General features: G+C 39.6%; 1 protein-coding gene and 1 long non-coding RNA gene across 4 annotated transcripts; one reads left to right on the top strand and one right to left on the bottom strand.

Moving 5' to 3' along the window:
* Nucleotides 1-215: 215 nt before the first annotated feature.
* Nucleotides 216-5,064, bottom strand: LOC118818943. Its single transcript, XR_005008124.1, has 3 exons — nucleotides 4,718-5,064; nucleotides 1,125-1,223; nucleotides 216-264 (listed from the first exon to the last, which is right to left on the bottom strand). It is a non-coding gene; the product is annotated as an uncharacterized LOC118818943 (long non-coding RNA).
* Nucleotides 4,098-11,779, top strand: cmtr2 (cap methyltransferase 2). Of its 3 annotated transcripts, none has more exons than XM_036586505.1 (4): nucleotides 4,098-4,205; nucleotides 5,558-5,606; nucleotides 5,929-7,179; nucleotides 8,104-11,779. In XM_036586505.1, the coding sequence occupies exons 3-4, from the start codon at nucleotides 5,938-5,940 to the stop codon at nucleotides 9,082-9,084; spliced, it is 2,223 nt and encodes a 740-aa protein (XP_036442398.1). In that variant the 5' UTR covers nucleotides 4,098-4,205; nucleotides 5,558-5,606; nucleotides 5,929-5,937; the 3' UTR covers nucleotides 9,085-11,779. The 3 variants fall into 3 exon arrangements, with proteins under 3 accessions (XP_036442398.1, XP_036442397.1, XP_036442399.1); XM_036586506.1 differs by lacking the exon at nucleotides 4,098-4,205 and adding an exon at nucleotides 5,188-5,201; XM_036586504.1 differs by lacking the exon at nucleotides 5,558-5,606 and having other exon boundaries at nucleotides 4,099-4,205; nucleotides 8,104-11,778.
* Nucleotides 11,780-12,676: the final 897 nt, after the last annotated feature.

Genomic DNA, 12,676 nt, shown 5'->3' with positions numbered 1-12,676 from the left:
ACCCTTTGATTAATGCAAATTATTAAATCTGTATATATTTGCATATATTGTGGAATATGGCTCCCAGAGAGAAAATATTACAGCATGTGTGCAGACAGAAAGTGCTTCTTGTATCATCAGCTCAGTAGTTATGGCCTGTTCAGTTAGCAGGCTGTGCTGGCAACTCTCACCTGCTCTTCCAGAGTTTCTTTTGAAATGAAGGGTGTTAGTAGTGAGTTTGTCCTCCTTTGCTGCAGTAACAGCCTCTACTCTTCTGTGAAGGCCCTACAACAGATGTTGAACATTGCTGTGAGGATTTGGTTGAGTGTTAATGAGGTCAGATACTGATGTTGATATGGTCAGTTCTGGATCACTCCAACTCATCCCAAAGGTACTGGATGGAGCTCCTTCACTCCGTGAAAGCAGTACTATGTAAGATTTTTTTGTTAAAACCAAAAGAAGTAGCGTTACTGAGTAATTTAACCCTTTGGCGCTGATGAACACACTGGCATGTCGAATTAGATGTTTCTCTGTGTTTCTATTAATATTTTTGCAATAATACAGTGCAGACATACAGTCAGTTACTGAACTTGTAGAGTCGCTCTTTCCATTCCAACCTATCACGGTATCGTACACGTTTATCTACTATTTTATTCATACATTCCACTACTTTTGTGAACCTTAGACTTTGGTAAACCCATTTCAAGCACCAAAGCAATTCGTCCACATGTGTAAAGCTATGTTTTCAGAAGAGATATTAAGAATTTCTAAAACCGGACTTCAATTTTTCAGCTCTAGGGCTGAATTATCCATTTACCCAGTGTTCTGGGTCAAAATGACCTCATTAAAGAGAGAGCTGAGATTGTTTTTAACATTTTCATATATAAAATGTGAATATCATTTAATATCCAAGAGGTTTTAAAGGCAAATTTGAAAATACAGGCAAAAATCAAGAGAATGCCCTCAGACCCCAGAGGGTTACAAGTCAGAGGTGTTGAGTTTTTCAGACCACGTCATACATCTTTATGTATTAGCGTCACATGCACAGGCTCAAAAAGAAGGTCCAGCTGGACGTTTAGGTCACAAACGGAAAATCAACATAATACTAAAGAAGATATGATGACAACAGTAGATAATTCACTCACATCCTCAGAAGACGCCTCCTTCACCAAGTTTTGCCTGAGTTCTCTGTGAATACTCCTTGAACTCATTCTCAGTCATCAGATTTATCCACTCGTGGGGGTCTGAAACACAACTGATGATGCAAAATGTTCCTCCACACATTGCATGCAATGACACATTTCCACCAAATCCCCAAATGTTACATAGTGCTGCTTTAATTGAAAACAGACTATTTTTGTAGCTTAGTTTCTGTATTTGGATTAAGAGAAGCGAACAGTATGTTTTAAAACTCTTAGCAATGTTTACATACTACATCAGACTGTTTTATTATTTTAAAAAAAATTGCAAATTCAGTTTTCTGTGAAATGGGCCCATTAACTTGGATGAGGCTGGCTTTACATGGTGAAATTTTCATGCAACTTTAGTTGCTTGAAACCTACATGAAACTAAACTGCACTTGAGTCTTGAGTTTCATAATGTAAAGCATCCTAGAACTCCTTTAAAACTCAGCCACAACAGTTGCAAGCATCTCAACTTTGTGGAACAGGTTTCATGACAGTTAATCAAAATGCAGATAACAATCACATTGAATGACACACTTTCAAGCCGTTAATTTGACCAAATCAATGAACAAGACAATAAAGCAGAAGAGTTTTGGGCAGTCGAAAAGGAGCCCCCCCCCCACCCTACTATGTCCACTGCACCACAGCTCATACCCTTCTAACCCACACTTGGCACTGAACATGGTGACCTTAGGCTCATGTTTGGCTGCGCCAGAGCGTCCGATTCTATTGGTCAATGCTCTTTTATGGCTCAGTGTGAAATTGAATGTCTGTGTCAGCAATGTGTGCACCTTAAAGTAGCTGAATTTACTCATTCCAAGAGCTGTCTGGATACTTCTGGACATACAGCATATCTTATTCCCGGATGTTCCTGAATTATTCCAGGTTGAGTGTGTGTGTAGGGGTGTGTGTACATCCTTGCATGGGTGTAATGTGCTGTAAACGTGTACAGCTCAGCAGAAAGCAGTAGAGCCTACAGTCATATCCATTACATAAGAGTCTAGTGCTGCATATAGACAATATAGAGGCTCAGCTCTATCTATAACTCTGTATCCAAACAGCTTCAGCTCACTCACTTCCACTAGCTGTAATCTGAGCTGGTCAATATTAGTGTTTAAGGGCCATTACCTGCATTTTTCATTACTTTTATTCATCATTTGGTCCGCTTATGACATTTGTGTGGTTTTATGTACCAAAAACAGTCATAATTAATTTTTACATGACCTCTCCTTATTCCACCATGAGGCATCTATTGAAGATGGATGATGAAGTCAGGTACGTAGAAATTTTTGATGCAGCACAAATTGGCAGAGGTGTGACATCAATGCAGGATGGCAAAGGATAAACGCGAAGTCAAATAAGGGAAAGCACTCTGATAAACTACAAATATACTAAATATAAAGTGAATTTTAAGTATGTACATTTAACCTACCTTTTATTTCCGCTTCATATGAGTTCAAAACACCAGTAGATTAGGCCCAAACGGATACCAGATAGCTAATAAACTTCAACAACCATTTCACAACCTCAGTGTTCTGTTTATCTTTCACATAGACCATATAAATGCTCCTCGGAGAAAACTACCACCCCACTTGCACTTGAAAGCAGCATCATATATGTAAATGAGCGGCTGTTCTGTGTTGCACCTCGTTCAACAGCAGTCCGGCCTGAAACATTCCTTATAACTTCAGCATGAATGGGTGGAGCTAAACTGCCCTAGGCAGACATGTACATGTGTTTGGAAATTTTAAGTGTTTACATAATACATCAAACTCTTTTATTTAAAAACAATTAGGAAGATTCAGCTTTTTATGATACGGGCTCTTTAAAGGATGCTATCTACACTGTATCTAGCTGTGTAAACAGACCTACACCTCCTATTTTCATATATACTGTGTATTTTTATGGTGAGAAATGGAGATTTATGTGTGTTAGATTCAATTTGTTTCTTGCCTGTATGTGATATTACAGTGAAATGAAGTGAGATTTAGATAGTTATTTGTACATATAGCATGTTTCTTGAGTATATTAAGTTAAGTTTATTTTTACTGTAGCATGGGTATTTGTTGCTTCTTGTACATATTTGATATGGATTATGTATTTCGCTTCTGTTTTTGACTGGAAAGAAGTACAATCGGATAATAAACCTTCTATCTATCTATCTATCTATCTATCTATCTATCTGTCTGTCTGTCTGTCTGTCTGTGAACCTACACATCTCTTCTGAGTTTTATATGGAACGTTGATGACAGTAAAATAGTGGTGAATATAAATTTTCTCAGGGGTCTATTTTGCCTCATAGCACCCTTTCTGTGTCCTTTCACTATGAATGGATTAAAATATGTTTTAGACCAAAAATCTTACCACAAAACTACTGTCTCATCAGATAGTGACATCAGGCAGTGTATTCACTACCATTTCATGTAGTAACTTTCTGTGAGATAGCTTTTAGAGGTGGACGTCTGGTTCCTATCACCACCACTGTGAACAATCCTGACTCCGTAAGTTTCTCTAGAACAGAGCATTTCACACCAAATCACTCTGAATTAATTTGTTTACATACTAACCATTTAATTATGCAAAAAATTTGAAATATCAGTGGAATTTCCATTTAACGGATTGAGTACATTTAAAAAGCTAATATTTACCCGCTTTGGTTCGTCCATTATAATTCAGAGCATTGTGAACCGTGACTGATTATGCATTATTGCAATATTTTTAGACAAATTTGGCCTCCGGCTGATCATGACTAATTATTAATTTCTTAATTTACTCCTTCATCAACTCATTTAATCATTCACTCACTCATAAAGCCCCAAGGAGGCTGAAACTGCCTTCTTATTTGCCAGCTTCTTTTTCCAAATGTTCCGTTCCACCTTAAAATACAGGCGCCAGGTGCATCATTTAAGGTGGAATGGGAAACTCGAAAAATAACCTGGCGAATACGAAGCCACCTTCAGCTTCGTCGGAGGGAACAGCAGCCACTAGCGTTTTATTTTTCCAGCTAAAATATCTTCAGTTATGTTCAAGGAACGTTGAAAGGTAATAAACCCCTGTACACATATATAAATTACCTTTATTACGTTAGAGTATCAAGTAATGAACGTTAAACAACTGAAAGTGTTAAAAAACCCGGTAGCCGGTCAGTTTGTTTTTAGCGTTAGCAGGCCTAGACCGCGACACCGGTTTTTCCTGATGAACTATACCGGCCCAAACGCATCATGTAGCGGCCGCACTGCTGCTCATCCACCAACTTTAAATGTTTATTGAACTAAGTTTGTGTCTTACACAATAGTTAGTTAGCTAGCTTAGCTGATGAGACCTGTAAGCTAACAAGCTTTCTAACTAAGTTATAGCTTAAGTACTACTTTTTAACCGCTGTAAACATTTCGCTCAGATATGTAACTAGCGTTAGCTAGCGATACTTCAGTGTACACTTGAAAAACACAGTGTACACTCAAGAAACATTTGAAAACTTGGCGTTTAACTAACTAGTTGATCTGTCATTGTTTTCAATAAATTTAAATTAATACGTAAATTACTGGCTTTATCACCTGTCCTTGAAGCACTTTGAGCTGCCACCGGTATGAAAAGTACACTATAAATAGAGATATTATTATTGTTGTTGTTGTTGTTACTGTCACCACTACAGTGGGCAAATGAGCAAATTGAACTATACAGGCAGCTTTTTGGTAGCCTAAGACTTTGCTGCTCTGACACTTTAAAGGGCCTCCTACATTGGTCCACTTACAATGGTTGTTTGATTTTGTGTACTTAAAAAGGTAAATCAGTCTTATACAACCATTTCCCAGTCCCTTACAATGAAACAGGCAGTTTTTTACAGTGCTTTTTAGATTGATCTGTGTAAATATGCTATGTTTATTGGGTTGTTCTGTATTGTGCCTCACTCAAAAAAGTCCAGGCTGAAACACTCTGTATAATGCTTCCTTCAAGGCACCCTTGGAATTTCATACTTATGACTTTGGAGGTCTTAAGTACGACTTGATTTGTGTTCAAGTGGTTTTGGTTGGAAATAAGGTAATGTAAATGTAAAGTAATGTTTCTGGTTTATTTTTGTTGTTCTGTCATTAAAGAGAGTCTGTTTGCGTTACTGCAACAAAGTGAAGAGCAGAGGATGCTTATGAGAAGAATAATGTTGTTATGTAGTTAGATATATCACATAACATGCTTATATCTGTATTTCCATGTGTGGATGGTTTTAGCCTGCAGTGTTAAGGGTGTGTATAACTGAAATACAGCCAGTTTATCAGCGGCCATCAATGCTTTTTTGTTGATACATCCCCAGCTTGGGGCTCATTAATTTCCCACTAGTATATACAGTGTTGTGGTGGCGTTCATGTGCATTCATCTCATAAATCTGATGTTTCCGACAGGGCTAGAAGGCAGCATAACTTCGGTGTGAGTGGGCGGAACTAAATTGTGGTAGGTTGAACAGGCCTGGTTTTCGTAACATCACAAAAACAATTGAAGGCTGTTTTTGCAGTCTTTAACTGTAGGGGAACTTTGTTTTCCACAATATGGGCCCTTTATCTAGCTTGGATCAAGCTTAGGCTCTGCACAAAAATGATTTCTTACATTAAACAAAGCAAAGATGTTGAAGATTGTTATTTTGATCGTATTCTGCTTTTGGGGATTGTAGAATGCATTAATAAGCTAATTTTAAAAAAGTATGTTGGAAATGCAACAACAGCCTCAGCAGATAATAAGGACCGTTAAAATATAGTTTCCTTTCTTCCCACTGCAGGTTTGGAGGATGAGCAAGAGCCGTGGCACGAAAAAGAAGTTGCCCCCAGACAAGGTGGATACCACAGAGTTTTTCGACGAGGTGGTTGTGGAAGAGGTCAAGCAGCTCTTCAGCAAAGTGAGAATGTACAGTCCTCCACCTGGAGCAGAATGGAGCCTGCCTGATCCCAGTGTGGTGCTTCGTGACCAACCGTCGTGTCATCCACGCCTACAGGCGCTGAAGCAATCCCTAAACGAGGTAAAGAATCAACTCAGTGATAAAGATTTGGCCGTATGGCATCAGCACACCTGTTCCACCAATCGAGCAGGCACCGTTACGGCCCACCTCCGAGCCGTCGCCAATGCAGAACTTTGCACTCAGGCTTGGGCAAAATTCTATGAAATACTGGGCGCCTTCGACCTACTGCCAGACACGGCGCTGCAGATCGGTGAGTTGAACTCCATCCACCTGTGTGAGGCTCCTGGAGCATTTGTCTCGGCCCTGAATCACTTCCTCCAGACCAGCGGGCTGCACTGCGACTGGAACTGGGTTGCCAACACGCTAAATCCATATAATGAAGCCAACGGGAGGAGCTGCACTATTGCAGATGACAGACTCATTGCCCACACCCTGCCTTGGTGGTTTTTCGGCTCCGACGACACAGGTGACATCATGCTGCAGAAACATCTGCTGGAGTTGCAAGGATTTGTTAGCAATATGCGCAGCGTGGACTTGGTCACTGCGGACGGCAGCTTTGATTGTCAGGGCGATCCAGGTGAGCAGGAGAGTTTGGTGGCCCCGTTGCAATATTGTGAAACTGTTAGTGCTCTACTGCTGTTAGGACCTGGAGGCTCGTTCGTCCTGAAGATGTTTACGCTGTTTGAGCATTCGTCTGTTTGTCTCCTCTACCTTCTGGTCTGCTGCTTTTGCTCTGTGCACATTTTCAAACCTGGCACCAGCAAGTCAGGAAATTCTGAGGTCTACATTGTGTGTTTGGGCTATAAGGCTAAAGATGTCATGCGCCCGCTGCTGTCAAAGCTGATCCGTAACTACAGTCCGGATATGGCATCCACGGCAGCTCTGTTTCCAAACAGCTGCATTCCGGATTCTTTTCTCAGGCAGCATGAGGAGATCTGCACATTTTTCCATTCCCTGCAAGTCAACACCATCCAGGAGAACCTGCAGCTCTTTGCCAGCATGAATGCCAAGCAGCGCGGGCGGCTGGACCAGCTCAGGGAATGCGCTGCACGTTTCTATGTCCAGCGATTTCAGGTGAGGATGGGAAGTCTGAGGGTAAATTTCTTTAAGGTTTTAGAAGTACTTCAGCACATCTAGAACGACTGCATGTGACCATAAGAACAGATATATAGTAGAGGTATAGTAGAGTTGCGATAGTGCTGTAAACAACATTTAGAATGGTTTCATCTCTGCTGTATCTATTTATCAGTGACTGTGGTGCTGTCAGTTAAAATTAAGTGAAGTTGACTCCAGAAGATCCAAAGTTGAGCATAATTATGTTGGGCTCCCAAGATAAGCTGTGCTCTTGCGCCCTCATATGATTCAAAAATGGGTAATCAAAAACCTGCATATTTAAATATCCGTTGTTTATCAAAAATTAAACACGCCTTTTAACCAAATACATTAATCAAACATTATGTATTTGTTGATTAATGGTTAATCAGTTAATCATTAACATCCCCAGCACCGGCAGAAAGATCTGTCACTCGCTCTTTTAGAAAGTGTCAAGTCTGGTGCTGCTGTTTATTGTTTGTTTTAAAGTAGTATCATCCATAAAAAAGTATCTCAGAAATTACAACTCCGTTGGAGAAGGCAAAAACGTTCTTTACCCTCAAGTTAATATAATGAGGCTTTGTTCCAAGCAGTTTTGGAGCATTTATTTTGACATTCATCATGAGATTTTCACAAAATTGTTATATTGGAAAAGAAAAGAAAGATAATAAAAAATGGGGGGAAAAAAACTGAAAACATTCGTTTTGTTTAGTTTTGAACAGTGACAAAATGATAAATTAGAAACAAAGCCTTTTTAAAATGCTCTTCTGCTGGTACATTTGGCATTTTTCAAACTTTCTCACAAATTTTTTCAGAAAAAAACAAATTATGTCTTTAGTGTATATATATTTTTAAAGTATAATGATGTTTTCAAGTATGGTAAAGTTATATTTTCTGCCACATTAGGTGCAGTTCCTTCCAAGGAAACGCTGGGTGTGCCGAGGTGGCTCGATGAACTGGGGAAAGCCATGCCAGAGGAAGCAGATGGGGTCTTTCAATCAGCGTAAGGAGATGCAGTTCCTGCAGTGGAGGCAGCGCCTTGCCCAAGGACCCTACTGGACGTGGGTAGAGGAGCATTGCCGAGGCACTGAAGGTCATGAGTTTGTCTTAAATGGCCCGTTAATGGAGAGTGATTTAGATGCATGGTTCACACGTGTGGGAGCTGCTCTTCCAAAAGTGTGCAGCTCCACTTTCTGTGAGCAGGACTTGTTGGATCTTCTCAATGAAGCTCTAGAAGAGCATGCTATTAGCTCAGATGGACGAACATTGGCCAAAACCACACCAGCATGCAGTGCCTGCAGTTTTCAGTCTCCTGCGTCCATATTAACTGAGGTCTGCAACTTTCCGAATGTTATTTCTTGTTTGGTGGTGGGAAACCCTTCATGGCAGAAGATGCCTCTTTCAGGGAACATTCTACAGCCACAGTTTTGTCCAGGACCTTGCTACCCAGAGGTGTTTGTTTCCACTCTATATGACGGACATCCAGATCTTCAGCGGATGCTTCTGAGCAGTGTGCTTTCAGCTTTGCGTGGACTTGGTGAAGGATCAGCATTGGTGGTTCCATTGTGTTCAGCTTTGACCCGTTTCACTGCGTCTTTGATCCTCACTCTTCACCTGTGTTTCCACTCCATTAGCTTCCGCTGCCCGTCTGCTGGACCTCCTGCAGTGCTTCTGTGTACTGGTTTCTCCAACTTTCCCAAGGCTATCACCATCCTCCAAGAGGTTTTGGGTGAAATGACAAGGCTAGAGCAGGGCAGGCAGCTTCTACAGATTGCACCAATTGAGGAACTGACTAGAGGAGCACTGCCTCACTTTCTGACCGGCCTCAATAACACTATCATGAGGCAGCAGCTCCATATACTAATGCAGAATGGACAGGGCAGATAGCATCGTCCATCTGAGCCACTCGTGTTCAGTACCAGTTTTTTGAAGGGCTACAGAATATATCATGTATTTATTTATTTTTTTTATTCTGCGTAATTAGAAGGTTAAGATGTGAACAGAGTCATTGAGTGTTTTTTGAATTTAAACACAGTTTAACAGTTTAAGTAGTCTGTACTTTGTAGAATTTTATTTTCAAACATTATACATTCCCTCACGGGAAGTTATTACGTGAAATGGTTATGAATACACTGCCTAATGTCTGAGACATTGTTTTATGGTAGTTTTGAAAAGGTTTGGGCCTAAAATGTATTTTTTTAAATCTATGCGTTCATGGCAGAGGTGTAGTAAGGTAGAATAAAATATTTTTATTAGGGCTGGCCAGTATGACAATATATATAATTATTCTGATAAATTGTGATAATCCAATTCAATATACTTTGCTGAACATATTGTGGATATCGTCAGTACTTGTAGAAACTGACCAACTGGATGTTTCATTATAAAGAGAGCAAAATTAGTCTCATTTAAGTGGATTTAGTGCCAAATATTGAATAAGTTCACAGCTTTTAATAGTAGTTCTTGTAAATGTGACACTACTGGCTCTTTTTTTCTCTGTTCCAACTGGTCAGACTTCTGAAAAATTGAATATTGTGACATACTGTGTATTGTGAAAATTTCTTGGGAGTATCGCAATATTATGTTTTTGTTATATCGCCCACTCATAATTTCTACCAAAAAAAAACTTTTTTTTTCTGGTTTTGGCTCTATATGTGTTAGAGATATTGCGACCCCTGGTTCCTGTCACTCCACTGTAAAGAAATGAGTTGATATGTTTCACTGTAGTAAACCATTTCACATCAAACCACTCTGAATGACTTTGTTTACATCTCAGCAATATGATTATGCAGTAATTTTTAAAGAAAATCAGTAGATTTTTCTCCCTTAATCCCCTTTAATCACTAACACAACTTAAGCTTTTACAATAGTGATACTGCAAAATGCTGCAATATGCAAATGAGCCCTCTCAGGAGTGATACGAGTGGAATTCCATAACTTACAACTTACAATATATTATGTATTAGAAATGCACTAGTGAATCTTTAATTGGCCTGCTTTGTTTTTGACTTAAATGTTTTATATTCTTTGGATTCCTGGATTCATCAAAACATCCAGGATGCTCATAGCACGTAAAACAGAGGCTGATTAGAGACTCATTTGCTTATTGCAGTGTCCTGCAGTGTCAGCATAGCAAAGGCCAGTATTGGTTAACAAATATAGATATATTGTGCAAGCCTAGCCATGACCAAACTTTACAAATGAGATTGTGGTTTCTGTTTTCAGTAATCAGGGCATTCACGTGATTGAACAGATGTAAATAAGACTGATCGGGCTCCATGCGACATCAGACGTTCACCGATATTTCTAATGTATTGCAGTATATAGCAATACAGTTGCAGTGTATTTAGTCTGTCATGCAGCCCTAGCACCATTCTATTGTTTCTTCGCTCTAACTCGCCTGCCTTGTCTCAGGAAGGGCTTACTAATTACCTGATATGTTGAATCAGGTGTGCTAGAGCAGGAGACTTACTAGGATTGGGGTTGGGAATGCTAATCTAAAGGAGGGACGCGAGGGGGTCCACACTAGGGCTGAGCAATATAACAAAATTGATCACTATCATGATAAATTGCATCATATTGTACTTTTCTGTAGATATCAGCGGCACAGAAACACTGCCAAACTGCATGACTGATTACAAAGAGAGCAGAATTAGCTCTGTTTATGTGCAGCTCAGTGTTTGTTATTGCCATATGACCCACATCTAGTTCACACTGCATTTTTCTAAAGGCACAAAAAAGCAAAGCGTGCCGCGCCCCTTTTTTTCTTGGAGGTTCACAGTACTGTGCTTTTTAAAGGCTGCGTTGGGCTGCACGTCTCCCTGTTGCAGTAGGGAGCGATAGCTAATCGGCTAGCTGAAAATAGCCAAACCTCTGACTTGCTAACTACAGGTAACATAATTTAAAAAAAGCAAAAAGCATTCTTGAAATGTAAAGCGCTGTACTGCTAAGGCCCCATCTGTGCTAGCAAGCTAGCATTTCAATTTGTAAATGCAAAATGTGCTGTTGTTAATGAGCAATCATGGTGCTATAATCAGTAACAAGCTAACTAAAAATTGCTATTTATATACGTCATGATTTAGATGCATGAAGGACTGCCGTCACAAATATTACCTCCTATATTACAACTGTAAAGGCCAGGTTTGCCTACAATCTGACTGGTCAGCACAGAAAAATTTGTGCACAGCACATAACACTGGATATAGCTGCAAAAATGTGTCCAGTGTGAACCCCCTCTCATTTTCCTTATTTAGCTGAGCTAACAGTAGTTTGCCTCCTCAGACTGTTTTACTTTAACTTAGGGGTTTTGTTGTACTTTTACCTTTGCTCTAAATGACAGGAGGCATTTTTCTGTTCGATTAACACAGATCAGCAGAGTAAATTCTGTATTCTTTTACTGTTTTAGAATTATTTAAATGTGGTTTGTATATGTTTTGAAATAACGATTTATTTACTAAATTATTGTCTCTATTGTCTCTACTGTCTGTATTAAAGGCTTTTTCTTTACTGGGCAGTTATGTGGACTGTGGTTATATCTGTGTAAAACATTGCTGGTGGGAAGGCTGAATGTATATAAAATTGACATATAAACAGTTGTGTTAGTAAAAAATGCTAATGAGCACAAGTAGATTGTGAATGGAGGTCCAGTCTGTCTCTCTCTCTCTCTCTCTCTCTCTCTCTCTCTCTCTCTCTCTCTCTCTCTCTCTATATATATATATATATATATATATATATATATATATATAAAATGTATATATATATGTGTGTACTGTAAAAAGAGCAGAGGAAGGGAAATAATTGAAAGAGCGTGAAAGCGAACGTGGAAGAAATAATGCATTAGCTTACATCAGCTCTGAAAGATGCTTCACTTAATGCTCATATATAAGCCAATACACAGCACTTACACACACACTGCTGCACACGAATAGCGATACACTGCTGCTCCTTTGTGAGTGCTTTGTGAACATGCATGTTTAATGCTTGGCTTCTTTAGTTAAGTTCAATGCTGCTGTGGTCTTGTTCTGTTTCTGCAGCGGTTCCAGTTCTAAAGACCAAGCCAAGCTTGTAAAAGTGGGTACATGATGTTTTTTTCTTAAAGAAAAAGTTTGCCTAACCATCTAATTGATAGCATTTTCACCCCAAATGTAGTCGTTTGGCCAAGACCTGCTTGATGTCTGAAGTTTGCTTCTTTAGCTTTATGCTGGAGCTACGAGGCTAATGAAGCTAACAATCAATGAAAGCTTATGTACTTCTGTTAGCATGGTGCTAACTGCAGGCCTAAATTATCACCCACTCGCCTCATGTGCGTGGAGATGTTCAGTATCTCTAATGGACTTGATTGTGATTTTTGATTCTTTATCAGAACAGGCAAATTAGCTGATTAGCTACTTTGCTTCCTTGCTGTCGATGCACCTAGCTCCCAACTGATAACAAACATCAAATAAACGTTACTCACTGCCGCTCTCTAAAGGCGTCATTA

This window comes from Colossoma macropomum, unplaced genomic scaffold (assembly GCF_904425465.1).
Source record: "Colossoma macropomum unplaced genomic scaffold, Colossoma_macropomum, whole genome shotgun sequence".
Taxonomy (NCBI): Eukaryota; Metazoa; Chordata; class Actinopteri; order Characiformes; family Serrasalmidae; genus Colossoma; species Colossoma macropomum.
This window is presented reverse-complemented; position numbering and strand designations above follow the sequence as displayed.